The 25,855-nt window shown below is 53.2% G+C and overlaps 11 protein-coding genes across 11 annotated transcripts; 5 read left to right on the top strand and 6 right to left on the bottom strand.

Annotated features, from left to right (window-relative positions):
• Window positions 1-506: 506 nt before the first annotated feature.
• On the bottom strand, window positions 507-2,020 carry M409DRAFT_52640 (uncharacterized protein; the record flags this gene model as incomplete). Its single annotated transcript, XM_033812130.1, has 2 exons — window positions 507-1,796; window positions 1,862-2,020. 2 exons carry the CDS (start codon window positions 2,018-2,020, stop codon window positions 507-509), a joined length of 1,449 nt encoding a protein of 482 aa, XP_033670280.1.
• Window positions 2,021-2,483: 463 nt separating this feature from the next.
• Window positions 2,484-3,182, top strand: M409DRAFT_65069 (uncharacterized protein; the record flags this gene model as incomplete). The annotated part of the gene is made up of 3 exons (XM_033816356.1): window positions 2,484-2,749; window positions 2,806-2,925; window positions 2,981-3,182. The coding sequence occupies 3 exons, from the start codon at window positions 2,484-2,486 to the stop codon at window positions 3,180-3,182; spliced, it is 588 nt and encodes a 195-aa protein (XP_033670279.1).
• Window positions 3,183-3,484: 302 nt separating this feature from the next.
• M409DRAFT_52638 (uncharacterized protein) lies at window positions 3,485-5,403 on the bottom strand (the record flags this gene model as incomplete). The annotated part of the gene is made up of 4 exons (XM_033812129.1): window positions 3,485-3,880; window positions 3,936-4,333; window positions 4,398-5,170; window positions 5,219-5,403. 4 exons carry the CDS (start codon window positions 5,401-5,403, stop codon window positions 3,485-3,487), a joined length of 1,752 nt encoding a protein of 583 aa, XP_033670278.1.
• Window positions 5,404-6,914: 1,511 nt separating this feature from the next.
• On the top strand, window positions 6,915-8,408 carry M409DRAFT_52637 (uncharacterized protein; the record flags this gene model as incomplete). Its single annotated transcript, XM_033812128.1, has 1 exon — window positions 6,915-8,408. One exon carries the CDS (start codon window positions 6,915-6,917, stop codon window positions 8,406-8,408), a length of 1,494 nt encoding a protein of 497 aa, XP_033670277.1.
• A 1,041-nt stretch (window positions 8,409-9,449) lies between these two features.
• M409DRAFT_20607 (uncharacterized protein) lies at window positions 9,450-10,619 on the top strand (the record flags this gene model as incomplete). The annotated part of the gene is made up of 1 exon (XM_033805470.1): window positions 9,450-10,619. The coding sequence occupies one exon, from the start codon at window positions 9,450-9,452 to the stop codon at window positions 10,617-10,619; it is 1,170 nt and encodes a 389-aa protein (XP_033670276.1).
• Window positions 10,620-11,654: 1,035 nt separating this feature from the next.
• Window positions 11,655-13,898, top strand: M409DRAFT_65067 (uncharacterized protein; the record flags this gene model as incomplete). The annotated part of the gene is made up of 3 exons (XM_033816355.1): window positions 11,655-11,739; window positions 11,790-13,609; window positions 13,659-13,898. 3 exons carry the CDS (start codon window positions 11,655-11,657, stop codon window positions 13,896-13,898), a joined length of 2,145 nt encoding a protein of 714 aa, XP_033670275.1.
• A 367-nt stretch (window positions 13,899-14,265) lies between these two features.
• M409DRAFT_32888 (uncharacterized protein) lies at window positions 14,266-14,985 on the bottom strand (the record flags this gene model as incomplete). Its single annotated transcript, XM_033810267.1, has 1 exon — window positions 14,266-14,985. A coding segment is annotated over one exon (720 nt), but the record flags the coding sequence as incomplete, so codon positions are not given.
• A 741-nt stretch (window positions 14,986-15,726) lies between these two features.
• On the top strand, window positions 15,727-16,338 carry M409DRAFT_52633 (uncharacterized protein; the record flags this gene model as incomplete). The annotated part of the gene is made up of 1 exon (XM_033812127.1): window positions 15,727-16,338. The coding sequence occupies one exon, from the start codon at window positions 15,727-15,729 to the stop codon at window positions 16,336-16,338; it is 612 nt and encodes a 203-aa protein (XP_033670273.1).
• A 199-nt stretch (window positions 16,339-16,537) lies between these two features.
• M409DRAFT_52632 (uncharacterized protein) lies at window positions 16,538-18,752 on the bottom strand (the record flags this gene model as incomplete). Its single annotated transcript, XM_033812126.1, has 2 exons — window positions 16,538-18,560; window positions 18,640-18,752. 2 exons carry the CDS (start codon window positions 18,750-18,752, stop codon window positions 16,538-16,540), a joined length of 2,136 nt encoding a protein of 711 aa, XP_033670272.1.
• Window positions 18,753-19,091: 339 nt separating this feature from the next.
• On the bottom strand, window positions 19,092-21,043 carry M409DRAFT_52631 (uncharacterized protein; the record flags this gene model as incomplete). Its single annotated transcript, XM_033812125.1, has 5 exons — window positions 19,092-19,513; window positions 19,568-19,742; window positions 19,793-19,854; window positions 19,905-20,301; window positions 20,357-21,043. 5 exons carry the CDS (start codon window positions 21,041-21,043, stop codon window positions 19,092-19,094), a joined length of 1,743 nt encoding a protein of 580 aa, XP_033670271.1.
• An 865-nt stretch (window positions 21,044-21,908) lies between these two features.
• On the bottom strand, window positions 21,909-25,694 carry M409DRAFT_20602 (uncharacterized protein; the record flags this gene model as incomplete). Its single annotated transcript, XM_033805469.1, has 7 exons — window positions 21,909-22,745; window positions 22,794-23,102; window positions 23,199-23,529; window positions 23,577-23,647; window positions 23,702-23,858; window positions 23,920-24,137; window positions 24,213-25,694. 7 exons carry the CDS (start codon window positions 25,692-25,694, stop codon window positions 21,909-21,911), a joined length of 3,405 nt encoding a protein of 1,134 aa, XP_033670270.1.
• Between the last annotated feature and the right edge of the window lie 161 nt (window positions 25,695-25,855).

Raw genomic sequence — 25,855 nt, 5'->3', positions numbered from 1 at the left:
AACATCAGCCGCAGGGGAGAGGGTGGCGGACTTGTAGGCGGGCTCGACTTTCTCTGCAGCGGATGTCGGGCTTCGTCTGCGCGGCAAAATTTCGTTTACTCGTCAAGCAGCAAGGATCGCGATCCGCTCCAGATAAAGAACACGAACCAGCGGAGCCTCGATATTGATGGAGCCAGAGGGACAATTGATTGACCAGTGAGACTGAGGCGGTTACACAGCGTCGTCCTGTTGATTGCCCAAGTCAGCCAAAACCCAGCAGCCATGTCAAAATCTGGAGCGCCCCTTCCCAAACACGTTACACAGCGTCAGCCTTACCAGCCGAGAACAGAAGGAGAGACGCTGGAGAATGTAAAGAGCACGCGAGAGGCTAAATATACACAATGGAATTGCGCTTGTGCTATGCTAGCCTACACAGCTACCAGCGCAACTCTGAGGGGTGGTTGTTTCTATGAGATTACACTGGTTTTTCTCTCTCTCGACACTCCTTTCCCGTCGCGCTTGTGACTCTATGACAAATTCCTGCTCATGTCGCCCCGGATTCTCGCATAGTCCAAAAGACCCTCGATCTGTCCAACGGCCGAAATGGCAATGTCGCGATCCCACAGCTTCTTCTGGGCAAAGTTCATGACATCCTGCGCGGTGATGCTGCCAACCACACGCTCGACTTCTTCGGGTGACAGGCGGCGGCCAGTGGTGATGATCTGCCGGCCAATGTCCTCAGCCACTGAGGTGGTGCCGTCGAGGGAGAGGAGAATGCTGGCCTTGAGTTGCTGCTTGGCACGCTCGGTCTCGGCTTCAGTAACACCAAACGATAGGCGCGACCATTCTCGGAGCGTAAAGTGGACAAGATCGTCAATGCGAGTGAAGGCGTCAGTAACCAGGTAGATACCCCAGAGACCAGTGTCAGAGTATGAGGTGGAGAAGGACATGAACGAGTTGGCGAGCTTGTGGTCGTGGATGAAGGTCGAGAGCTTGGAGCCAAGGTATGGCGAGTTGCCCATCGAGCGGTCCCAGTTTCCAACGATAGCCTGAGTGACGAGCGCGGTGAAGTAGTCGTCATCCTTCCAGCTCACACCCTCGACGGCGATGGCGATGTTTGCGGTTGGCATGGTGTCGTCTCGTATCCGGACCTCAGAGCCAATGAAGTCGGGCTTCGAGTCGAGGCCGCGCACATATGCGTTGTCCTGTGCATTGGGGTTGTAGGCGGGGATGCCGGAGAAGTACTTCTCAGCAAGCTGCACCAGCTGGTCGTGTGGGACACCACCAGCACCAACCAGGACCATGCGGTCGGCAGTGTAGTTGGTCTTTATGTAGTTCTCCAAATCATTGCGAGTGATGCTCTGGATGTTCTCCTTTGGTCCAAGGATCGTGCGGCCGAGGGCCTGGTTCTGGAAAGCAGTAGCGTGCAAGTGGTCGAACACAACCTCCTCCAGCTGCTTGTCCACCTCTTCCTGCTCGCGAAGAATGACGTCTCTTTCACGCTCGATGGCAGAGTTCTCGAGCTTGCTGTTCTGCAGGATATCGGCGAGGATGTCAACGGAGGCTGGGACGTCGCTGTTGAAACTCTTGGCGTAGTAGACGGTGTTTTCGCGGGAGGTGTAGGCGTTGAGGTGGCCGCCCATGTTCTCAATCTCCAACTCCAGCTGGCTCTGACTCCGTCGCTGGGTGCCCTTGAAGGCGAGATGCTCGAGGAAGTGGGCGGTGCCGTTGGTCTTGTCGGTTTCGGCGCGGGAGCCAGCATCAATCCAGACGCCGACGGTGCTCGTTTGCGCAAAGGGGGAGTATTCGGTGGCGATCTGGGATGTAGTCCATCAGTCTGTGGATGCGTGGGGGTAAGTATTGGAGGCCAATGGCTACGTACGGTGAACCCATTGCTCAAGGTGGTGCTCTCGGTGGTGGAGGCATGGCTAACAGGAGTAGCCAGGGCCCGGCGGGTGATGTTGTTGGGCTTGACGGCGTTGATGGCGCGCTGAGCGCGAAGGCCTTGGTGCAGGCTCAGCGCGAGCCTTCGGGATGCCATGGCCGGGGAGATGGACTGGAGACGGCGGTGGTGGTGGGAGTGGATGGGATGCGCGTGAAGCTCTCAAGTTTCTACCACATGCTTCCTCCAGAAAGTCCTGAGCGGGCCGGATAGTTCCGCTTTGCAAATGGTAGGTAGAGGTATACCGACAGATAAGACCGTCACCACCACAACACGCGAGCAATACTATACCCCTAGTACTAAGCATAATACTCACTCCCATGCGAACTATCCCATTGACATTGCATCCTCGTTATACCGCCATGTATAGCGACACAACATGTGAAGTCCGTCTCGACCAATCACATGCGTCTGAATTCGCTGATGGCCCGAGGTCGCGACTTCCCGGGTCGACATGAGGCGGAAGGAACGCTTGCCGGGAATAAGCTCTGCCTTTGACATCGTCGACGTCTTCTCCTTCACCACCGCCGCCCCCTTCGACTCCTCCTCCACCGCCGCGACCATGGCCTCCGCCCTCCGATCATCTGTGCTGCGCCAGGCGCTGGCCGCTCCCTCCAAGCGCGCCTTCTCCTCCGCCGTCCCCGCCTTCAGATCGCAGCAATCGCACGTGAAACCATCATGGCACATCCACCGAGCTGCCTTCCAGACCTCTGCGCGACGACCCATCCTCCCTCCTCTCCCTCAGGTTATCCATGGCTCCGTCAATGACCCCGTCAAGACGCCTGAACCACACCCGTCGCATGGCAGCTACCATTGGACCGCCGAGAGGTGCGATACCATTCGAGCATGGGGTTTTGTGGACCGCGGGTGCTAATTGTTGACAGACTGGTTTCTGCCGCACTCCTCCCAATCACGATAATGCCATTTGCTGTGGGCTCCCTGAACCCGGTGTTGGACGGTACTTTCATTGGCCTAATCATCATCCACACCTATATTGGATTCCAGTATGTACAACTCCACGGCATCTATCTTCGTCCCTAGCCTAACTCATTTCGCCAGGTCTTGCATCACTGACTACATCCCCACCTGGCGCATGCCCACTGTCCGCAAGCTGTTCGACTGGGCCAATGTTTTGGCTGTCTTCGTGGTTGGCTGGGGTTACTACGAATTTGAGACCAACGATGTTGGCTTGACTGAGGCCGTCAAGAGAGTGTGGAGAGCTGGATCAAACGCAAAGGAGGTTGCTGAGAAGGCATCGTAAAATAGAGGATGAAGGAAGAGAGCGGAAGAAGGTGGACAAGCAAGACCACGAACTTGGGACATCGTGCGAAACCAAGAGAAGATGTGAAATGTATGCTTGGCGTGTCTCATACCCGAATCAAGAGGCGGCGTTTAAGTAGGAATACAGAATCAAGGATCTTTCAAACAGCACTCTTTTTCCCGAAGGCAGGTCAAGTGAACCGAGAGCAACCGCTAATAAACATGTGATATGGCATCCAGGTTGTGCTCATTCAACATTTACTTGACGCGCCAACGCACACACTGTAGTCAAAACGAACAGGCTCAAACAGCCGTAATCGAGTTCCCACGTACACCACTCGCCTCGGCCGGGTTAACACTACTCTGCCTCACATCCTTCACATTCTCATACTGCACATTCGTCGCTTCCCCAGCCTCCTCCCTCTTAAGAATGTTGCGACGGCCTCCAGACAACCTCAACCGATCGGCTGTAATGAGATCTTCGCCCTGAGGCGGAGTCCACTTGCTCGACTTCCACGGCTTGACTTCCAGCAAGAACATGGTGTCGATCTCTTCCAGGCTGCGGCCTGCGGTCTCCGGCAGGAAGAAGTAAACGACGAGCACAGCGAGGAAGTTGAATCCTGCGAAGAGGTAGCCGTACGAGAAGCCGATGTCGCGCTCGATGAAGGGCGTCGCGAAACCAATGAAGAAGTTGAAAGTCTTGGCACAAATCGTTAGCGTCAAATTCCGACATGTGCTCGATTTTGCGACTCACCCAGTTCGAAGCAGCACATAGTGCAATGCAAGTACTCCTATACCTCGATGGGTATATCTCCGAAGTCACGGCCCACGCCATTGGACCCCACGTACTCGCGAAGGCTGCGATGAACAGGCAGGCGAAGACAATCATCACGTAGCCAATGGATTGACGATTGTTGCCATTTTCGTCCTCGAGGGCAAAGTACCCCAGCGAAGCAAACACCATGAAGCATAAGAACATCCAGGCTGCTCCGATCCCGAGGCACTTCCTGCGGCCATACTTCTCAACCATGTAGAGGCCCGGAAAGGTGGTGACGACGTTGACGGCACCGAGGATGATCTGCGTGACGAAGGGGTTGCTGAGGCCAACACTAGAGAAGATGGTAGTTCCGAAGTAGAAGAAGAAGTTGGCGCCTTTTGTTTCAAAAACAAGCAGTCAGTGAGTCGGGCAGGTATCGAAGATGACTGAGACACATACCTGTCATCTGCTGCAACATCTGGATGGTCATGCCGAGCAAGGTCCTGTACAGCATTCTCGGACCAGTAAAGACCTCCCAGATAGAGTGCTTTCCACCCTCTTGTTCGATGCGGAGCTTTTCCTGCATTTCCTCGAGTTGCTTTTTGACAACCTTGTGCCGAGGGCTGATGCCGTAGAATTTCGCAATGCTGTTGGCAGCAGAGTCGATGGCTCCATGTCGGAATTCGTGTCGCGGTGTCTCCGGGAAGAGTAGTATACCCAGTCCAAGAACGATGGCCCAAAAGAAGCTGATACCAACGGGGATTCGCCATGACGCGGTTCCCTCGAGTGTCTCCGTGCCAAAGTTGATCAAGTAGGCGATGAGGATGCCAATTGTGATGAAAAGCTGATAACAGCAAACGATGGCTCCTCGAAGATGAGTCGGTGCAGATTCGCCTTGGTATGCAGGCACCATGACTGACAAGCCACCGATTGCAAGACCAGAGATGATTCTCCCCATCATCAGAATCCACCAATATGGGTATTCGGCAGCGATCTGGAAGACGTTGCCAATGATGAAGACTATGCACCAAAGACTGATGGAGTACTTGCGGCCAAGTCTGCGGTTGTTGGCGAGTGGGCCAGCAATAAGTGCACCAACGAGTGTTCCAATGCTGAGCATGGCGACGATCAAGCCCGTTCGGATGGCGCTCAAGGAGAGGTCCTGGCGGTTGTCGGCGAACTGATACTTGAAGTCGTCCATTTCCAAGAATCCGGAGATCTGGCCAGTATCGCTGCGGCCGGTCAGCACTGCATCTAACTTGATCGCGAGAACCACTCACTATCCAAAGCAAATTCCTCCCATTGATACCAACACGGTCATCATGAATGTTCTGAGCGTCAAGAATGGCACCTTGGAATCATCATCGAAGGCCTCTTCCTTGGGAATCTGCGGCACTGCTTGGCTGTTGCCGTCACCAAGGGTCTTCTGCGACGACCTCGATGATTGCACTATATTCGATGCCATGATTGGTATTGTGGAGCAGTTGGGGTCAAAGTCAACTCCAGCTGGAGCAAGAACAAGATGGAGATCACGGGGGTGGTATTTCCAAAAAGAAAATTTCTACCTGTTTTTATAGTACCATGTATCGAGACTACAAGAACGTCATCTACAGCCTTCCATGAGAGCCTCATCGGATGTCCACGCGACTAGCACGTTGCCAAGTGGCCAGCCAAGGGAAGACGACGAAGCCCAAAGAACGACCGCACTTGAAGGCAAAGCTGCGAGACATACTGCAGCAAATCGATGGCGTCGTCATTCCTGATCGATGTGGTATATTAAAGCCGGTTCGACCAATAGGTTTCGTTTGGACGACAGAAACACGTGAGTGGCCATGTTCAAGCATTGGGGCCACGGTCTTGGATGACGATGGACAAGGCCGCGGCGTCAAAATGTTCGCCCCTACTCCGGCCCGACTCTCTATTCTCGAGAAGATGGGGAGGATTCAAAGCTATGGCCGGCATTCTGGGCGAATATGGTGGAGATGTCTCCATCGAAACATGTTTGTGCCTTGTTTGGTGGAAGAACAGGAGGACGTCGTGAGAGAGCTTTGACGTTTTGAGTGCACAGACCATGCACACCGTCTCGGTCTCAACCCGGTTTCGTATCCAACCTCACCTCTTGTTTTGCTCGTCTTCTACTGGTCGCCTTCCTGCACTCAACGAGGTAAACGCGTATCGAAACCACATGATGCACGAGCATCAACACGAAGCCGCTCCGTGGCTCGATGAGGGCTCTCGAACAGAGTGGCACGAATACTTTCTCGGCTGCGCAGCCATGTCACGTTGCACGAGCTCTATCCGCGACAGTGGCTGGTCCTGTCTTTCCGCATCTGCGCATGTGTTTGAGAAAGAGCGGTGATCGCTTCTGGCTCTTCATGGAGCATGCTGATGATCTCTTCTCCGTCCATTGTATTCTTGCTCTGCATTGCCTATGTTTTCTTCGCGTTCTTGTCCGCGCCACGTTATATACACCTTTTGTGAGTTCAATCAACCGATTCAACTCTAGCAGAATACGTGCTAACATCTTAGAGATTGAAAATTTGTATACACACTCCCCATCTCTCGTTGCACCCACGCAGACTCGAGGTCCCCCGCGGCCAGCCGACGAGACAGCCTGATCATCCATGGAAGGCGCTGGACTCTTTACTTCTCCTTGTCTTTGTCAACTAGGCATTCTCACAAAGAACGAGAGTCCTTCTTTGTGAAGTCACAAAGGCAGTGAATCGATACAATGGCCTTGTCACTCGACATGACCCACGACACAAAGGGTTATGCGTCGGCATCAAAGGTGTATATATGTTCGACGGCGGACTGCCATGCGGACCGGTCTTTCTCGATTTTGGTTAACATATTCCCCTGAGCTGCTGTTTGGATACCTTCAGTACTGGTTACGAAGCGTCCAACACAGTATCTCGCCTTCAACTCTTCTTGAACCAACAGCACAACGAAACGATCAACACTGAAACGACCGACAACATGCACCCATCAAGGGATACCACAAGGTCAGAGTCTTCTGCGAGACCTGATACGCCAAAGTCTGCGAACTCGGTATTGACGTTCGCCGAAAGCCTGCGAATCAGCCGATCGCCATCCCCGACTGACGACGAGGCTGAGCGAATTTGGGAAGCAGCAAGAACGGCACCACCCATATTCCCTGATCTCAACCTGCAACGGGTCTACTCATGGGACTTGGCCAGGACTAAGCAGACCGAGCTGCCAGCTAACTTTCAGCTCAGTCGAGGCCAGCGGGCTGTCATTACAGACACCAAGGACAATGCAGGCAATCGCCAGTCTGTAATGCTCGTTTACGAGTCCGATGAGGATGATTTGCGAGCACACTCCAAACACAAATCCACACAGGCGAGTGTGTATGATGAGTGCGTGTCGGATTACTCGCAGTCCCTCGCGGATGGACATCGTGCCCCGTTGGATGATGAGCAGTCTCGTCTAGGACCTTCGATGGCCTTCCCCGCGGCCACCGATAAGGAGTCGAGCAAGGAGAGAGCCCACACCGACAAGGGTAAAAGCAAAGCGAGAGACCGGTTGTACAAGTTGAAGCAGGTCTTCAAGCTACAGCCTCTCGCAAAGCCTGGCACTCAGCCTTCTGGCTCTTATGTCATTGCGAAGAAACCAGTCCACATGCCTGAGGTACGGCCGGTTCAGATCTCGGCGCCTACGACTTCTTCTCCTCAACCGCATCAGCCGGCACCAAAGACAACCGTCGGCCATCCAGACCGAGCGACTAGGTGGGGCGACTTCTCCCAGTACAAACCTGAGGAGAATGCTACAGAACCATCTCGCTCGAGGCCAATGCCGCTGAATCTCAACAAGCCGTTGCCTGAGATTCCCCACCCAAGCTCTCATCTACGACTGACTCGGGCTCCAGAGGCATTTTCGTCCAGTTCTCGAGGCGCAACCTCGCAGCGGAAATCGACCAATCGAAGGACTGCCGTCTATGCTGGGTCGATCTTCTCGTCGCCAGATATGAGCGAGGACGATGAAGTCGTCGACAGGTACGCCTCTTCTCGCGATGGCTCACCAGCGGCTACACATACGCCTGCAACGTCTGGAGGCGAGGAGGATGTCGAGGCCGAGCAACAGGACCTGCTGAACCGTCCGAAACCACTTGGACGCTTGGACACCCAACAAGTCTCTATGCATCTGGACGCACCATACAGGTCGCCACAATTCAGCGACTCAGTCAATGATGAGATCGGACGTCTGGCAGGTGGTTTGCGTCGAGCATTCGATCCGGATGATGAAGACGACAAGAGCCCGATGGTCGATACCTTCGTCCATGCAGGCCATACAAGCTTCGTCATCACGGAGAAACTAGACGAGAATACCATTCGCTCGATGTACGGCACCCAGGAGCGAAGAGACGGCGACTCGCCAACGGATGGCCCTGCGAAGGCCTTGTGGGATCGTCTGACGAGCCAAGTCAGCGGTGGCGGTTGGAGTGCGGATTAGGACTCTGGAGCTTCTTATGAATCATGAAGAAGAGGTATTTTGACATTTGCACAACTTGATAGCGTTCATAGCGACAGCGAAGCGTTTTGCGATTTCTTCCACTTACATTTCAGCTTTTCCCCACCTATCATACTCCTTTCTCAGCCATGACCAGTAAACATTCACTGGACTATGAGCGCGTGCGGTCGAAGTGTTTAGCGTGAAGTCTAAAGCAGCCTCAGGAGAGACTGCCTTTGTTGCTCATCAACTTACAAACCTATACGTGAAGCAACACATTGTACGCCACGGATCTCAGAGTCCTCTGAACGACCATCTGGCTGACCGCCTAGTGGGTGATGTCTTCCCATTAGCCTGAGACGTTACTCAGACGTGTGGAGGTACCACTCTCTTGTCAATGTATAATAGCCAGCGCTAACGTCCACTCCTCATGATCTGTATATCATTATTTTTGTTCGACTGTCTGTATACAGTGTACTTTGTCTACCATGCTTTGTCCACGAGGGCTCGCCGACACGCTGTAGATATCACAGATCTCTCTAACGTTATACACGAGCCTGCTGCAGCTCGCTTTCGACTGCTATGCCCAATCTGCACTCCCTGTGGCAGACAAAGAGGGAGCCTACGATGAACAAGGCGTTGCCAACGTCGACTCAATGCTTTGTTCGACTTGTATCTCCCGCAACTCTGGACAAGCGCCTGAGCACTACACAGCAATGCCATCCAACCCTCCGATCAGGCCCAACAAGGCTTTTCCATGGTCTTGCGCAGCTGGTGAATGCCGTTGCCTCGCCAGTGACTTGGGATGAATGGCGTTGTGACTGGCGAAGATGCACAACACATTCATCCTGGAGTGTTGTGCGTTATCCGACAGATGTATAAATGTCGCGTTCGAGTGCTTGTGCTGGTCTTGATCATTTTCTATCAACCAGTACGAACACCAAGACGAGTCTCGAGCCCAAAAGGTATCACAGCATATCTCAGCAACCTTCGAGGATCTGTTACCAGCAAGGCTACGTTGATCGTAGCCCCAACCCAACCAAGATGACTACCGCTTCATCTTCACGAAGCATCCCAACACCAACTTCACACACAACCGGCCACAACACCCTCAACCAAGGCATCGACATTCCCGCAGAGGTGTTAAGCCACGCTCAGGAGGTCGAGAGCCTGCCAAACATCTCCAAGCTTCGGTCCGACCAGCACATCGCTCAGGTTGACATCCCCAACCTTGATGGCACTACAAAGCGTGTCATCTTGGTGGTCCAGCAGCAGAAGCCTGCCACACAGTCATCCGGTTCGCATCCTGGCGATGCTTCTTACTACGATGACTGTGTGTCTGACTACTCGCATGAGCCGCAATCTCACCAGTCCCAGGCTTCCCAGACTCCGCAGCCGTCTCAAAGCCAACGTTCGAGACGCACATCCGCAGACTATGGCCGCATGCCCGAGATTCTGGCTGGCAATGCAGCCAGAGCCCGGCGTCAAGTGGCCCAGTCCATTGTGTCTGCACCGCTTGGTGACAACTTTGTGCTCATGCCCTCTGGCGTGGGCCACAGAGTTGGTGAGTGGTTCAAGGTCTTGCAAGTGTACACTGTCAAGGCCACCACCAAAGGCAAGGTCATCGGCGCGCAGGCAAAGGCTGGCCTACGACAACACAGCAAGACCGCGGGATCTGTCACCGCTCGTCTCATCTCTCTCGGCAAGGACATTCTCACCGAATTTGAGAACTCTGTTGCGCAGACCTCGTCGAGTGCCTCCGTCCAGCAGTCTAGGGGTTTGGAGATCATTCACATGCCAACTCAGAATGACATCAACCCCGAGATCAAGATGTGGCCGGTAGAGCATGTCCTGGCCAACGACTTGCGCCGACGAGCAGCCTATGGCCTACCGAGATTCCCTCCTCAACAACCAATCTCGAGAAAGCCAGCTCCGTTGCCACAACATGGTCCCCTCGGCGAGATTGCACTTCCTGATGCCTCGTCAGACCGACGAAAGCCTTCCCGCCACCAAACGAAGTGGGAGGAGCCATTCGAGACGACGACACCTCGCGAGTGCAAATCGCAGGCAACCAAGGCCACGGTGAACCCTGCCTTTGACATCCAGTCGCAGCGAGGGTCATTGGGGGCAGTGACTGTGGCCAGCGGTGTCTCTCAGTCGACGGCGAAGTCTCCTGGCTCGACGACTCCGGCACCATTCAGGTGGAAGGTCTGAGGGGAGCCTGAGGCAAGTCTTGGGAGGTAGGTCTTGGGACGAGGAGGCCAAGGACAAAGATGAGGCCAAGCGGGGGTATACACATCTCATTTCCGGGTGGCGGCGTTTTGCATGGGCGGTAATCTCGATTTTCTTGGACAAAAGGGACTGTAGCATAGATAAAGGGAAAGGAAACAATCATCGAAACTCACTTACATTTCAATCTCACGTGACCGTCACATGTTGTTCGCATTTTCTAGAGCGTTCGGAAGGAAGGAGGGAAAGCCTGGGTGGTTGAGGTGGCTCGTATTAGGATAGATTGAATTGGCCCGAGCTTGGTGAGACACACGCGCCAAGAGGTGAGCCGTGTTGGGGACGCGTCACGAGCATTTCAATGCGAAACGCCTTCTGCGGTCGCAACTTGGACGTCCCAAAATCGTCCATATTGCTGTCGTCGCTAGAACGAGTCTTCAACATCGTCGTTTGAGTTTGCTGGCGGCAGAAAGGGAAGCTTTCGCCAAGTGGTCGACGCGGATTTAGCAGCGCATGTGAAGTGGGCGCCATCCCGATCGGGGCATTGAGGAGGCTCGGCAGTGGCTTCACTAGCGCCCGTTCACGATCCATCTCCTTCCTCGACGCCTTTCACGCTTCTAGCCTCCCACTCCACGTCGACCACTACTGTACTCCAATCCACCGGGGGACGGGGCACGAGACATATTGCTGCTGGCGCTGCAGCAACCTCGACGACGACGGTTTGGCCCTTGGGTGCCGCTTCCACTCGCTTCAGCAACAACATTGAACTGCACGCCAACGACGCCTGCACCTTCGAGGACTGCACGCCCGTCAGCACATCCATCGCACCACCCTCTGCGCATTCCCAACCAACCGACGCTGCCGCATAAGCTGCCTATTTCCAGCCAACGCTGCTCGCCGCCCACCACGACCACCGCTTTTCTATCCTATCCTCATTCTCATACCACGACCCGCGAGCTGTCGCATACTCTTCTCATCTCTTCCCCAGCCCGACAGGGTTGCTTCCCCGGATAACCTTCAGACATGGCTGCCGACTACCGGATCTCCAGGGCAAGCTGGGCCACACTATTGCTGTGTCTCCAGCTTGCTCAGGCCTTCTACATACCTGGTACGTATATGATTTGGCTGAAGAAGGCTTGTCGTGCTGACTACAGACAGGCTGGTCGATCAAGTCGTACGCCGAAGGGGAGCGCATTCCCCTCTTCGTCAACAAGGTCTACAGCGACAACACCCAGATCCAATATGCCTACTCCGAACTGCCTTTCGTCTGCCCTTCTTCCGGCAGACACCACCCCGGCACTGGCCTCATCTCTGGCTCCAACGTCGCCCTGAACCTTGGCGAGGTCCTGCGAGGCGACAGAATCACAGTCTCTGATTACGAACTGGAAATGGGAAAAGACGAGGAGGCACGCTATCTTTGCAGTCAAAAGGTGGACAAGGCTGGCTTGAAGAAGGCGATTGAAGTGGTCGATAAGGGTTACGTTGCTGAGTGGATCGTGGACAACCTACCTGGCGCAACCAGCTTTGTTACGGTCGATAAGAGCAGGAAGTACTACGCTTCTGGCTTCAAGATGGGCTATGAGGAGGTCTCGGTCATCACTGGCCAACCACGCTACTTCCTCAACAACCACGTCACACTCGTCATTCGTTACCGTGGAGCTCCTGGCAAGGATGGACAGCAGGGCAAGAAGGTCATTGTTGGCTTTGAAGTGTACGCCAAGTCAATCGAGGCGGAGAACCGCGATGCTTCTGGACTGCCGGCCTCTTTGCACGATGTTGGTGGCCTCGAGCTCAACTTCAACAAGACTTCCACCAATGCCACCACCATCGAAGATATGGACTTACCGTTCGATATCGATAGTGCACCCGACGACGCAACTTTGACTATTCCATACACCTACAGCGTATACTTCCGTGAAGAGGACAAGCTGGACTGGGCCAATCGATGGGACCTCTACTTTGTCAACCAGGAAGACAGTAACAACATCCACTGGCTTGCCATTATCAATTCGCTGGTCATTTCTGGTCTTTTGACGGCTGTTGTTGCAGTCATTCTGGCTCGCACTATCCGCGGCGACTTGAAAGGTTACAAAGAGAGCGGCATGGAAGAAGGCAAGCTACGGATTGGCAAGCGTCGCAAGGGCAGCAGATCGCCACGCAAGACGAGCGCTGAGCATGGTGGCCTACTCGAAAAAGTCGATGCTGAAGTGCAAGCCGATGAAAGTTCCGATGACGAGGTTCCCGAAGATATCACTGGGTGGAAGCTCGTCCACGCAGATGTGTTCCGTCAGCCGCCCCATGGTCTTCTTCTGGCACCGCTTGTTGGTTCTGGCATGCAGCTGGTCTTCATGTCGATTGGACTCGTGGCACTCTCCTGCTTTGGTGTTCTCAACCCATCCTTCCGTGGCGGTTTCATCTCCACCGGCTTTGCGCTTTTCATCGTTGCGGGTGTCTTCTCTGGCTACTTCTCGGCCAGAGTCTACAAAACGTTCGGCGGCAATAACTTCAGACAAAACGCCGTCGTCACGGCTACTTTGTTCCCAGGACTCCTCTTCGCCACGGTCTTCATCCTCAATCTCTTTGTCTGGGCTCACGCATCTTCCACAGCCATCCCGCTCGGCACACTTTTCGGTCTTGTAGCTCTTTGGCTTCTCATCCAGTTGCCGCTCGTCTACGTCGGTAGCTGGTATGGCTTCAACCGCGCCGGAGCGTACTCTCACCCCATCAAGGCATCTACCATCCCTCGACAAATTCCCCAACAAGCATGGTACATGCGCTCACTACAAACCATCCTAATCGCCGGTCTCATTCCATTCGCCGTCATCTTCATCGAGCTGCTCTTCGTCTTTCGCAGTCTTTGGCAAGACAAGAGCGGCTACTACTACGTCTTCGGCTTCCTGGCAGTCGTGTCGACGATTCTGATTCTGGCTGTGATGGAGACGACCGTCATTGCGGTGTACATCCAGCTTTGCTCAGAGGTAAGTTCTTTCAACTTGAACATTCGAACTGTGACTGACTTCGTTTTAGAACTACCACTGGTGGTGGCAATCTTTCTTCATCGGCGGCGCCTCGTCCATTTGGATCTTCCTCTACTGCATTTATTACTACATGAACCACCTCCACATCACTGGGCTCGTCAGCACGATGCTGTTCTTCTCCTACAGCTTCTTGGCATGTTTGGTCTACGGTCTCTTGACTGGCACAATCGGATTCTTGACCGCATACGCCTTTGTCAGAAGAATATACGGAGCCATCAAAGTCGATTGAGCACCCTCAAACGACCTCTTCAAACCTCCCAGCAACGGCCCGACTGCCTGAGCGTCCCATACGCAGAGCTCTCGAAACATGCCATCGATTCGAGACGTCTTCTGGGCCTGGCCAAAGTGCCTGGCAAGCGGTTAGCAAGTGCTGCGAAACCGCTCAACTAGCATTCTCATGGGTTTCAATCAAACCCCGACGATTTCGGTCATTATATGTTCGTTTGCGCATCAAATCAACGACGCATGACAGATGCATAGATCTGGAGTTCGCTGTGTTCGCCGTTGGCACCACTGGGGAGGAGCTCATGGACGCTGTGGGACGCTTTGCGGTGTGCTGGCATTACTGAGGCTTTGATAGACGAAGTTAATGATAATACGACTTCCGATAACACGCCTTTGATCACACTCTCCGCGAAGTCGGACGATGCCAAGAATGCCACGTCGCGAGAGAGTGTCAATGCGCAGATGGGGTTCCAAGGCGCGTTGAGGAGGAGTTTGAACCAGCGTTTTTCTTGGATCTTTTCGACGTATTTCAGGTTTCCGCCGCCGGTGTTTAAGGTCGAGATGAGTTGTTCTGCTGCTTCCTTCGTCCTGGTGGATTCTGTAGGGAATGGGCCGACTTCGAGCATGTTGACGTCGCCGTGCGTGATGTAGCCTGGGGCGGTCTGCGTTGTGGGGATGTATGCTACGCAGGTGAGGAGGGGGTTGGAAGGAAATTTCAAGGCGTATTCTTGTTCGATGTCGATGCCATTCTGGATCAGAACGATCGTCGTATGGCCCTCCGTCACAGCCGTTGCGATGATTTTGCTCGTCTCAAGATCGGGGAGGACTTTACTACATACGAGAATGTAATCGAAAGGTTCTTTTGGCGATGCTGCTGCTTCCTCGGGGGTCTTTACGACTCGAAATTTGGACGGATGGATGTGGATTCCTTTTCCGTAGAGGGCCGAGTCGATGTGGAAGCCTTCTGTTTTCGCTGCGTTGTAGTTGGAGCGGCAGACTGCTGTTATGTTGCAGCCGGCTTGGACGAGGACGTGGATGTAGACTGTTCCTACGGCGCCTGATCCGAAGACGAGGACGTTCAATGGGGCCATCATCGTTCGTGATGCTTGTGAAGAACTGGTGGCTTCCTCTCTCTCTAGCTTTAATGTTTTATTCTGTTGCTTGCTGAAGATGAACCTAGTTGCAGCTCTATCGTTACTCTTCAAGAAGTTGACAGAGAATGATAAGGAAGGATAGTGAGGAAGGATGGTAAGGAATCAAGTTGAAGATATTACTACTCTGGCGATGTCGGCTTCGCCTATCTTAGTACCTCTTGCGTGCTAATCACTGTCGCTCGTATAGCACGGAGACGAATACCCAGAGCATCGTGCTTCTGCCATCGATATCGTCCTTGACTGCCGTGTACAGTTGACCACAAGAAAAGATGTTCCTGGACGAAAGAAGACGTTGAGGGTTGATGACGAGATCGGATGTCTCCTTTCCACCAGATCGGCTCCATCAAACCCAAATTTGGCTGCACGCCTGCAGCAGAGCCCCTCCACGATGGATGTGGTAAATGCAGGGTGGGATGAACGACATCTCCAAGCTTCCTGATGACTTTGTCGAGCGATTGATGTTTGATATACTTCTTTTGCATCAATTCTACGTGCTCGTATGGTAATTTGACCATCCCTTGTCGATAACGTTTGGCAGCATTCCCTCGTCCTCTCGGTATATCAGCCATACCACACTAAAACGCGCCTTATCTTCTCGACTCGGAATCGCAAGCGATATAGTATAAGGGCACGTGGTGCTACAGGATCTCGCACATCCACCTCCCTCGCCCTCGAGTCATGGCAAAGTCAATACCCAACGACATCTTCCAATTCTCGCTCCACTCCGCCTACAACGCCGGCCTCAAAGACGGCGGCCCGCCCGTAGCCTTCCTCACGAACCATGGCAACCACGGCATCGGCGTCTTCGAAGACGAAGAGAGCGAGATGATCCAAGTAGACGGTGTAGCGTACAGCATCGACAAGGATGGCGACGTGGAGCCCGCGGACAAGGAAGACCAGCTACCTTTCGTCATGGTCACCATCTTCCAGCCCAACAAGCGTGTCAAACCGCCGCCCAGCACGACGAGCAAGAAGCTGAAAGAGGTGTTTGAGGCGGGCAAGAATACCACCATGCCGTTCCGGCTGCGAGGGGCATTCAAGTACATCAACACCCAGCAGCAGACGTATTGGGATGTCAAGGGGACGATTTTCGGGTACAGCATACCGACGTGGCAGAAGGCGATTAGTGGGGACGGGCTGCAGTGCAGTTTTCTGAGCGATGACAAAGAGCATGGCGGGAGGGTGATTGATTTCGAGACGGGCAAAGAGGCGGTGCTGGAGTGGGCGAAGTGTGGGAGGTTTCATTTGGGATTTCCTCAAGATGAAGAGTTCGAAGAGCTGCGGCTATGAGTGGGAATGGAATCATCACTCTGAGTGAATACCATGAATAAGCATTTTGTGCGAAATCACAGTACGTTATGACTCTGCCAGACTAACGTCTTCTCATGCCTCCTCTTTCCGCTGTTCTTTATTTCCATGGCGCTCCTCTAGTTTGATTGCCCTCTTCCTTTGGCCCTGTCTCTCAAAAACCTCGACGACGGACTCCTTATCAGTCGCCCGTTCTCACGCCGTTCATTTTCACGACCCTCCCTCTCAGTACCCGCCATCTCACGCCCCTCCCTTTCACGCTTAGTCTGTTCAAATTGTCCGCGACTTTTTCCATGGCCGCGATATCGGTGGCACCAAACGGGGTCGTACGAGGTTGCAATGCCATTCCGATCTTGTACTCCACCTCTTTTCTGCCCAGTAACGTTTCTCGTGTTTCGCCTGCTTGCACATCGCTTGCTTGCGCATCTCGCACACCCTTGTCGGTTACCATGACTTCCTCCAGTTGCTCGTTCAGACTCTCTAGCGCGGGGCGTTCGTCTGGATTGATCAACAAGCATTGTTCAACCTTGTTGCAGATATCCATGCCATACTGCCTTACAGTGTCTTCTCCGAAAGGCTCATACACGGTTCTGTTGGCAATATTTCTCGTTAGGCACCGCACCGGGATTTCGTCATCTTCATAGCTAAGGCACATGAGCGATCTCATTATCATTCCGATTCCAAAGACGTTTGCTGGAGACAGGACTTTGAAACTGTCGACCGGCTGCCGGGATGTGTCGTCCACCCATCGGATCTGCTCCGGTGCCTTGAACCCTCTCGTCCCTTCGCCTGTATTGTATAGCACAGGATTGGTAGTATCATCTTCGCTGGCGAGGATGGCAAGGCCGAAATCCGCAAGCTTTGGTCGTGGGTACAAGGGGAAGTCGCCAGGATCGGGCACATCAAGGAAGACGTTACCCGTCTTCAAGTCGCGATGTACAATCTCTTTCCAATCGTCGACAGCTTCGGTCGTACTTCCTTTCTTCATGAGTAGGCCCCCTTCAACGAGCGCCTTGAAGAGGACCCAAAGGAACGGCAGAGGGACATAGCCCTGTTGCAGATGATAGGCGGAGAAAACATCGTTCAAGTCGCCCTCGCCGCAGTACTCGACATACATGCGCATGATTCTTTGCTGAAGGGATATTCTCGGATACGATCTCACACCAACCACAACCTGAGTATCTGAACGGGACGACAGTTTGGCCTGTGTGAACCACTCAACAGGCACGAGTTCCTTCTCGTCCGACGTCGTGGCAGGCGTCTGTCCCACCCAATTGGTTGTCCTCGCCCATGGGAATTCCTTGAAATAGGTGTTCTTCTCCACGATCCGGTCGACAACCGCGTTGTTGGCATCGGTACGGACGCACAGCCTTATCTTCGTTGTATCGCTGCCCCCGGCAAATGTTTTGGCGATGTTCCAGGGGTGCACGAGGTCAGCAGTCCACCGGTGGTGAGTAACGGCATAATACCCGTGTTTGCGAAAAAACGACGTTTCGCTAGTTGCCGAGTCGCTAGTCGGCGAGTCACTGTCCTTCGGAGTCAAATGATACCGCTTCTCCAAGGTCGGTGGGGGCGGGTCCAATGGTATGCTTCCCAAACCGACAGATGGCGCAGTCCTTGCACGCTCGCGAGCCGTGTAATCTGCAGCTCGGAGCATCGAGTCGGGGTATTTTCCTGCGACCTTGTTGCCCTTGAAGCGCGGTTCTTTGATCGTGCTCGTTGCAGCAATCGAGGCTGTAGTAGCACTCGGTCTGAGCTTCTTCATGATGGTCGCCATGGTCTTCAGAAGTTCATCGAGCCTCATGCGCTCACTAATTCTCTGTATCTGGTCCTGTCGCCAATCCAAGTTAGCATTGATCCAGGCAAGACGGCTCGCGAAGCCGCCAAATCGATTTCGCAGCCTCTCGTGGAATGCCACAAGCCCGTTCCGTCTGATTTTGAATTGCTTTAATCTGTCTTCCAGAGTTTTGGCCTGACTGAATAGGAGTGTGCCGCCTGTATGTTGTCTTGCCCCGTCAGCGACCTCTGTCGGAAGGGTCGTCTCCAGAGGGTTCAAATCTGCATTGATGGTTTCGATATGCTCAATGAGAGCCCGTGCATCTCTGACGAAACTGTTGTAGAGGGGCTCATTATAGGCGAGGTGGTAGTGCCACTCCTCGATTTCGTCTCTTAGCCGCTCTGAGCGGACGTCAGCACCGATGAAACTATGCATTCATTTTCTAATTGGACAACGTGCCTCTCTGTGGATGATTTTCTGGCAGGCCCAAGTGCTCTGAGAAGAACCGGGAAAAGCTGCGTCTGCGCGCGTGGTCGGCCTGTGCAGCGGCATCGTTGGCGCTATCCAACGGCTCCTCAAAAGTGCCTGGCCGCGGTCTGGAGTCGTTTGGCCTGAACATGTTGTGTTGAACAAACGAATTTGGGAGTTATCAGACGGCAACGGTGGACCCCGGTCTTCGAGAAGGTCTCTCGTGTATGCAAGGATGGTCGACTACCGGATCCGGAGCCCCATCTTTGTTGAAGGAAGACTTTTGTTCTCTTTGTTGTGCGACAGGCCTTCCACAGTCCTCTCTGAGAATTTAGCCAAGAGCAGACTGTGACAGATGCAACAGGCACATGCATTGTCATGCATGCTGCGGAGATTAGACAAATCGGGTATCAGCTTGCAGGGAAAGGAGAGACTCGTGGGTGTTACCCAAGAGGGGCACAGTCTTTCCACATACAGTTGACTTCTAGTATCATGTATCTTGCATGACAATCTCCACATCAGTCGAAGGTGGATCAGAAGCACCGGGTGCCTGATCCTCACTTCTTTTCTCCCAAGTGTCGGATGAAGAATCCTGCGCAAGTTCTAGGCGGTATTGATCCGCTTGGTACCAGAGGTCATGATAGTCGTCGGCTTCTTGAACCCCTTTCGCAGCGCGATTGAGGTAGTCCACGGTGTTGATGGCGCTTTCGACTTCTTCCAGAAGAGCATCCAGCGTCTTTCGGTCGGAAGGACGCCATTCGATACATGACATGATGAGATCTCGAAGAGTCCTGCTGTAAAAGTCATCCGCATCGTTAGTGGTCTCCCACTTCTCCCGTTCATCGAGAAAGTCGGGTTGTTGGTGCCTGTGCAAGCCACCGATCAAGAGAGAGTACATCAGCGCCCCGATGCCTACCGCGAAGTCAGTTTTCAAAGAGTCAGTTGTGAGATCTACTTTCAGCTCACCGTAGACATTGGTATAGTCCAGCAGTTGCCAATCGTCCATCGGTTCGTTAGTCTTATCGTTCACGTATGGCATTTGTTCTGGGGCCATATAAGGCCTGGTACCAGCACCACGGTTGTAAAACTGTGGATTCATGGGATCTTTTTCATCGGTCTGAATGGCCAATCCAAAATCACCCTAACTCAAATGTCAACAAGTATCGATCCGGGACACATAGGATGTCTTACCATCTTCGGTGTTGGGTAACGAGGAAAGTATGATTTCGCTGCATCGTCCATGAACACGTTACCTGATTAATGGTCAGCCACCTTGACATCAGATGTGTGAGATCGTACTTACGGGGCTTGATGTCTCTGTGAACAATCTGCTGCCAGTCCGGATCCGCTGTACGGATCCCACCTTGTCGCATGACAAGGCAACATTCGACCAGATGTTTGAAAATCATCCACAATGTTGCTTCTGGGACGAAATGGGCTGGTGGCTCAAGATAGCCCTGCTGGATCGCACCTAGGTCTTCGAAGGAGCAATACTCAACATACAGCGATAGAACCATGTTTTGGTGATCTTGGGACCACGCGCGCATGCGAGCGAAATGCTTGTCAGACACATTGCAGCATTTATTTCGCAGCCAGAATTCGAGCGGTATTCGGTTCTGGAAGTCTTTTGAATGCCCATGCCATAGATCTGTACTGAACCATTTGCGGTAGTCCATGTAGTCATTCTTTCGGACGATGCGCTGTGAGAGCAGACGTCAGTATCAACAAATGGTCTCCCTCATCTGATAGCCTTACATCGATGACTTTACCGTGTTGATTGTGCAGGACCCAGAGCCCAGCTTGGGATATTCCACCGCATAGATAGATCACTGCTTCCCACTGGCCCATGAAGTGATTAGGGTCGAGAGGTTCGTGAACAAAGTTTTGCTTCAGCGACTCTACGCGCCTCTCCCGAGCATCGTGGGGGCGCATCATCTTCCGTCCTCCATCTGCCTTTTGCAAAGCCTGCTCCGCCACTTTGATCTCCTCAAGACGTTGTTCCTCCAGGTTTCCACATTCTCTCAATAAGTTGCGGACCCAGACCAGTCCGGCTTCGGTTGCATGATTGAGTCTAAGATCCAAAATTTGTTGTGCTTCTCGTCGAACAACATGTGCAACGTCTATAACTGCTTCAGCCTGAAGCATGTAGCGTTTGATGCGAGGAATATTCGGGTCCGGCCTCGTGAGCTGTTTGCCTCGTTCAACTTCATCGCGCACAGACTGAAGCCGCTCAATCTGTTCCTCCAGGTTTTCCAATTTAGCCTCAAGTCGCCGGTGGAATTGCAACAAGTTATCGGCCTCCCTGTTTGTCATTGTGCGATACTCTGCGCGGACAGTTGCGATCAACGACGCTGTGATAGTCAGGACATGCATCCGTACACGAAGTGTAGAGACCGACTTATGGTCAATGGGTTTGCTTTGTCGCCGTATAGACCGTGCCATTTCAGTTCGTAATTATGAAGACTCCAGTACTCCGGGTCCATGTTTACGATGGGGGGCATTTTCGAAGGTTCATTCTGTCCTTACAGGATACTCGTGGGTAGATGAACTAATGATTGTCTTTGTTCTCGCTGACCCGAATCCGGACGTTGCCTCCATTGTCTTCATGGCTCATTATGTAGGCGAGTCACACCTAGTCACACCTCTTCGACATGCAAAACGCATGAGGAGTAGTGACTGTGGATGCGGTGTGAGAAAGAGCCCATCGTCGTTGGTCGTGCTGTCACACGTTCTTGCACTGAGCAGACGGCTGAGAGAGGACCCGCGTCTCCATGATCGCATATGGCATTCGTGGCCGGATCGAATCTCAGCATCGACATCTGAGCTCAGACCAAGACGGGGCTCGATGATGCTTTACGGAGGACAGACATTTCATCATTGCAAATTGGAGATGATCGAGCGGGAAAGGAGGTGCAGTCAAATTGACGCGAGATTTAAGCTCCGCGCTAGTCCTCGCTAGTCGATCCCCTGTTTTTCCTCGACTGATGACTTCACGCACCGCCCTCTCTTGTCCATGTACAACCCCCGATTTCCATCCTCTCAGAAAGCCTAGACTTGCACTGAGATAATTGATTCGAGACTTTCCATCTCCGCTGCGTGACATTCCCTGCTCATATCACCGTATTTACTCGGAGCCTCCATCCAGATCAACATATCGAAATCAATCCGCAAAATTAAGAAGATTAACAAGACGAATATGATCCGATAGGGAACTTCTATGAATGAGAAAGAGATATCTTGACAACTGCATATTCTAGGAGTCCTTAGGGTCTATCAATATATATCCCTCTTCTCCAATAAGACCGTCTCAATCCTTCGACAATTTATTCAACCTCCGAATCTCCGACCATCGCGACCACTTGCCCATCTCCAAGATATTCATCCGTCTCATATGCCCCGACGGATTGCCAATAATCACAGGTTTCCATTCCGAATCGAGAGGGTGCCATTCCTTGCTCGGACGTCCTGCATCGGCGGTGTAGCTGGGAATGACTCGAATGTTCTTCCACCTGGTGACGGCGATGAAGAAGAGTAGTGTGACGCCGAGGAGGATACCGGCTACTATTGCCATGGCGTATTGCGCGCCGTGTGCGTTTGTCACGCGGCCGGAGACGACGGTCGCTGCGGCGGCGAAGAAAAAACCGAGAGATTGGGCTGCGAAGAAGCCAGCGCAGACTCGCGGGAAGGATGAGTAGCTCGTTCGTCGCCTTTTGGTACTGGAGGACATCGATTGAGCCCGATGCTTCGTGTTGGCTCCAGGTTGAAGGTCGCAGGTATCAAAAGTCTCCATGATGATTCCAACACACTCGGCAATTCCAAGGTCGGTGAGGAACCCAACGAAACCAGCGAAGATTATGCATGCGCTCCAGTGCAGAGGCGGTCCAGATGCAGTCAGACAGTAGCCCAGTCCAGCAAGCGGGAGGAGTAGTGAGAACAGAAGACGACGCAGGAAGTGGGAACTCCGTGTGATGTGCGTACGCATTGTCATACTGTCTGTTCGTGGAGGCGTGATCCTCGCACGGCTGAACCAGGATGCCTTCGCAAGAGGCATTGCGAGAGCTGCGCCGAGTGGTATGGCAAGCGCTGCAAGCCCAACCCATTGCGGCTTCCATTCGTAGTCTCGAGACAGCAAGGCGCCCAAGAGCTGTGTTGATTAGCAGTGGTCGCTCAAACTTATCACTGGGGAACTCACCAGAATGACGAGCGTCAACTGCGCATTGATCCAAGCCAGATAGATCATCATGACGAAGAATCCAGCCTGGAATATCATGCGTTTCGTGAGAATGAGACCAGCCCACACTTCTTCCCACCACCACGCAGGCCCATCATTGGAGATGTGAAGTTTGACTTCTCCTTTGGCCACTCTTCGTCTGATCTTCTCGGGATCGGTCGAGTCGACGAAGTGGTGGACTGAATGGCGATACACGCCCTTTCTCGTCTCAGGTGCAATCACGTTGACCAGCAAGAAGAACGCCAACAGCATGATGACGATCCAGAATCCCTAGCTCGGATCGAGTTTCGAAATGATGCATGCTCCAACACAGAAGCCGATCGAGAGCGAGCTGCTGAAGCAAAAAGTCCAGAGACCAAGCCATACTCCAACACCACCGCCTTGTCTTCGGACGTCGTCATATGCAACCAGCTCTTGATGTGGGCGCTCCGACATCAAAGAGGCTCCAAACAGATCCCAGAGCGTGGGCAAGAAGTTGATGTTTGCGAAGCCAAGAGCTAGACCTGTTAGAGCTCGAGGTAACAGCAGCCCAAATCGATACAAGATTCCTGGATCGTGTGATGTAGACACAGTAAGGGCCTGAGGTATGTGGCAGGGCAGCATCAGTGCAAAAGCAACAAGCACATGAGGCCGACGGCCGTGGAGCAGAGGAAGCGGCCAAAAGATTACCGTAGTGATTCCCATACCGGCGAAGAGCCTTCACATGTTAGCAATGTCGTCCCGTCAATGCATTATTCCACCTACAGCGTGTTGCCAAAGATGACCCAATGCGATTGGTCTCCCAGCTGATACTGGATACGAGGAACTTCACCGGCCTGCAGAGACAATGAGTATGAAGGAATCCGGTATAACGCTATGGATTGACTCACGTAGATTCCAGCAATGAACCCCGTAAAGATGGTGTTCAAGCATGCGATCCACGCCGTGAGCCGTTTCCTGCCCATCGTCCAATCTCGAGCAATGGGTCGATGCTTGTGAAATTGGTCTGCGTTGAACATGTCGCCATCCTTGAGGCTGACGTGCGTTCTGCCATCAAGAAGTCAGCCATACTCTACAGACCCGCCGTTAAAACAGCCAGTGGACCTACTTAGAGGCTTGCGGTCTGGCAAGCTCTGATGGAGGCGTAGAGTCGTCATCGTCTGCTTGCTCGGCTCCTATATCCCTCACAGCCGCGCTGTCCGAGAATGGGTTTTGGTGGTCAGGTGAGTGTCCAGGCGATTCGCGAGTCGGTGACTCGTTCGGTAGTGGTGGCGATTGGGCTTCATGCAACGAGAAAGCTCGTTCTCCTCCGGCTGATTCACCACTCTGCACATGACGTTGTAAGAGATGCGCACGCACAACGCGGTCTTGCTTCCCTAAAGATCGACGAGCGTTTCGTACCTGAGCTGGCGGAGGTGAGGTAAGTAACTTATCGTATCCTACGATACTTCTGCGTACACCTGGTTGCGCAGCAACCGACTGGCCATGGTCGTCGTAAAAGGAAGCGGCGGCACCGTAGTCAAGAGGTCGCCCAGCTGAGGAGTCCGAATGCCTCCTGGTGAACTTTCGGCCGTATGCAAAGTCACGAACGGTCGAATCTCCAGGTGGCGGAGTATATAACTTAGGTGGCCTGAATGAGGTGGTCCCGCGTTCAAGATTATGCGAATGCGACTCCTGAAATCGGCGCTTGCGTGACTTGCCACTCTGCGTGATGACTATCGGGAGGGTCTCTGAGGAGACTCTTCCACGCGAAGTCGAGGGTGTATTAGATGATACATCGCCTTTGCGAGATTGAGAGGAGTGTGTCGAAGCTTGAGGCGACAGTCGAAGTGGTCCACCACTCATTCCTGACTTCACGGATCCCGCTTCCTTGAGAGCAGATGTCGCTCCGATCAGCACACCAGCAATGTCATCAGCTCGACCAGATTTGGCTGCGTTTCTTGCCATTGTGAGAGCTTCCTGCATGAGGTTTTCGAATTCGCTGACGGCATGGTTGAGAGATTGACCACGGTGACGAGCATCAGCGTCGCTCTTGCGGCGCAACCTTGACTGATCAGGCGAGCCTCGTTTACAACGCGAAGGAGACAGTGATTTGGACGGAACCTTGCGAGGGTTGAACGAGGCATCGCAGGACTTGCAGCGCGGTCGTTGCTCGGACGATGAAGAAGACTCCGCATTTCTCGCATCTAAGCTCGGCTTGGGTTTTGGCTTCGTTGTGCCGTGGTGTCTTTGTCTTGCAGGTTTTGATGACCCTGAAGAGTTTGAGACTTGACTTGGCATTCCTTTGAGTTCCTCCTGATTTCGGTAGTCCAAATTCTGGACTTGAGCCCGCGATGACAATGGATTCATGACCAGTCTTTCGTACGAAGCTGGATCTTGTCGAGGAAGCGTTGCGGGCATTGGATCTTCACCACCCGACGTCTGTGCGCTGTAGTCTGAAGAAGCATAGAAAGCTCGATATGAGCTTGGATCGTCTGCAGGCTGCGTGGAAATGGCAGTATGCTGAATCCCGTTGACACTAGGGGCGGGCTCTGGATTGGACAAAGATGGCGCTGATGTATCTGTAGGTAAGAGTCGAGTATTTGCTCCCAGCGTATGTCCGAGAAGTTCAGCTGAGGTATTTGATGGAGGAGGATTCTGCACGTCACTCAAATGTGTCTCCGAGGGTTGGATATCGAGCCAAGGCAGCTTTTTCCGGACGGCGGTTGGAGTCGACCTCACAGTATTGGCAGTGACTGCTCTCTTGAGAAGACCAGGACCATTGTCTCTGCCATGTCTCTGCTCTACATCCCTCTTCGAAATCGATGGTGCACGATCGTTGGTGCTTCGGCGAAGTCCTCCAACATTGGTATCCGCCGGCGGGACCACGACTTGAGACGACATGATCTCAAGTCGAGCGATTCATCGGCAAGCCTAGGCTTTGTTCAAAGGCGTAGATTCACGCAAGGGCGGATAACGGGCGAGGTGCGTCGCACGATGATGGAACGAGAGAAAAGAGTGACGGCCAGCGTCCTCGAGTGCGAGTCGGTGAGTCAGGACGGGTA

The sequence above is a fragment of the Zasmidium cellare genome (assembly GCF_010093935.1).
Source record: "Zasmidium cellare ATCC 36951 unplaced genomic scaffold M409scaffold_10, whole genome shotgun sequence".
In the NCBI taxonomy this organism is placed as follows: Eukaryota; Fungi; Ascomycota; class Dothideomycetes; order Mycosphaerellales; family Mycosphaerellaceae; genus Zasmidium; species Zasmidium cellare.
Note: the sequence above shows the minus strand (reverse complement) of the source record. Positions and strands in the feature narration are given on the sequence as shown.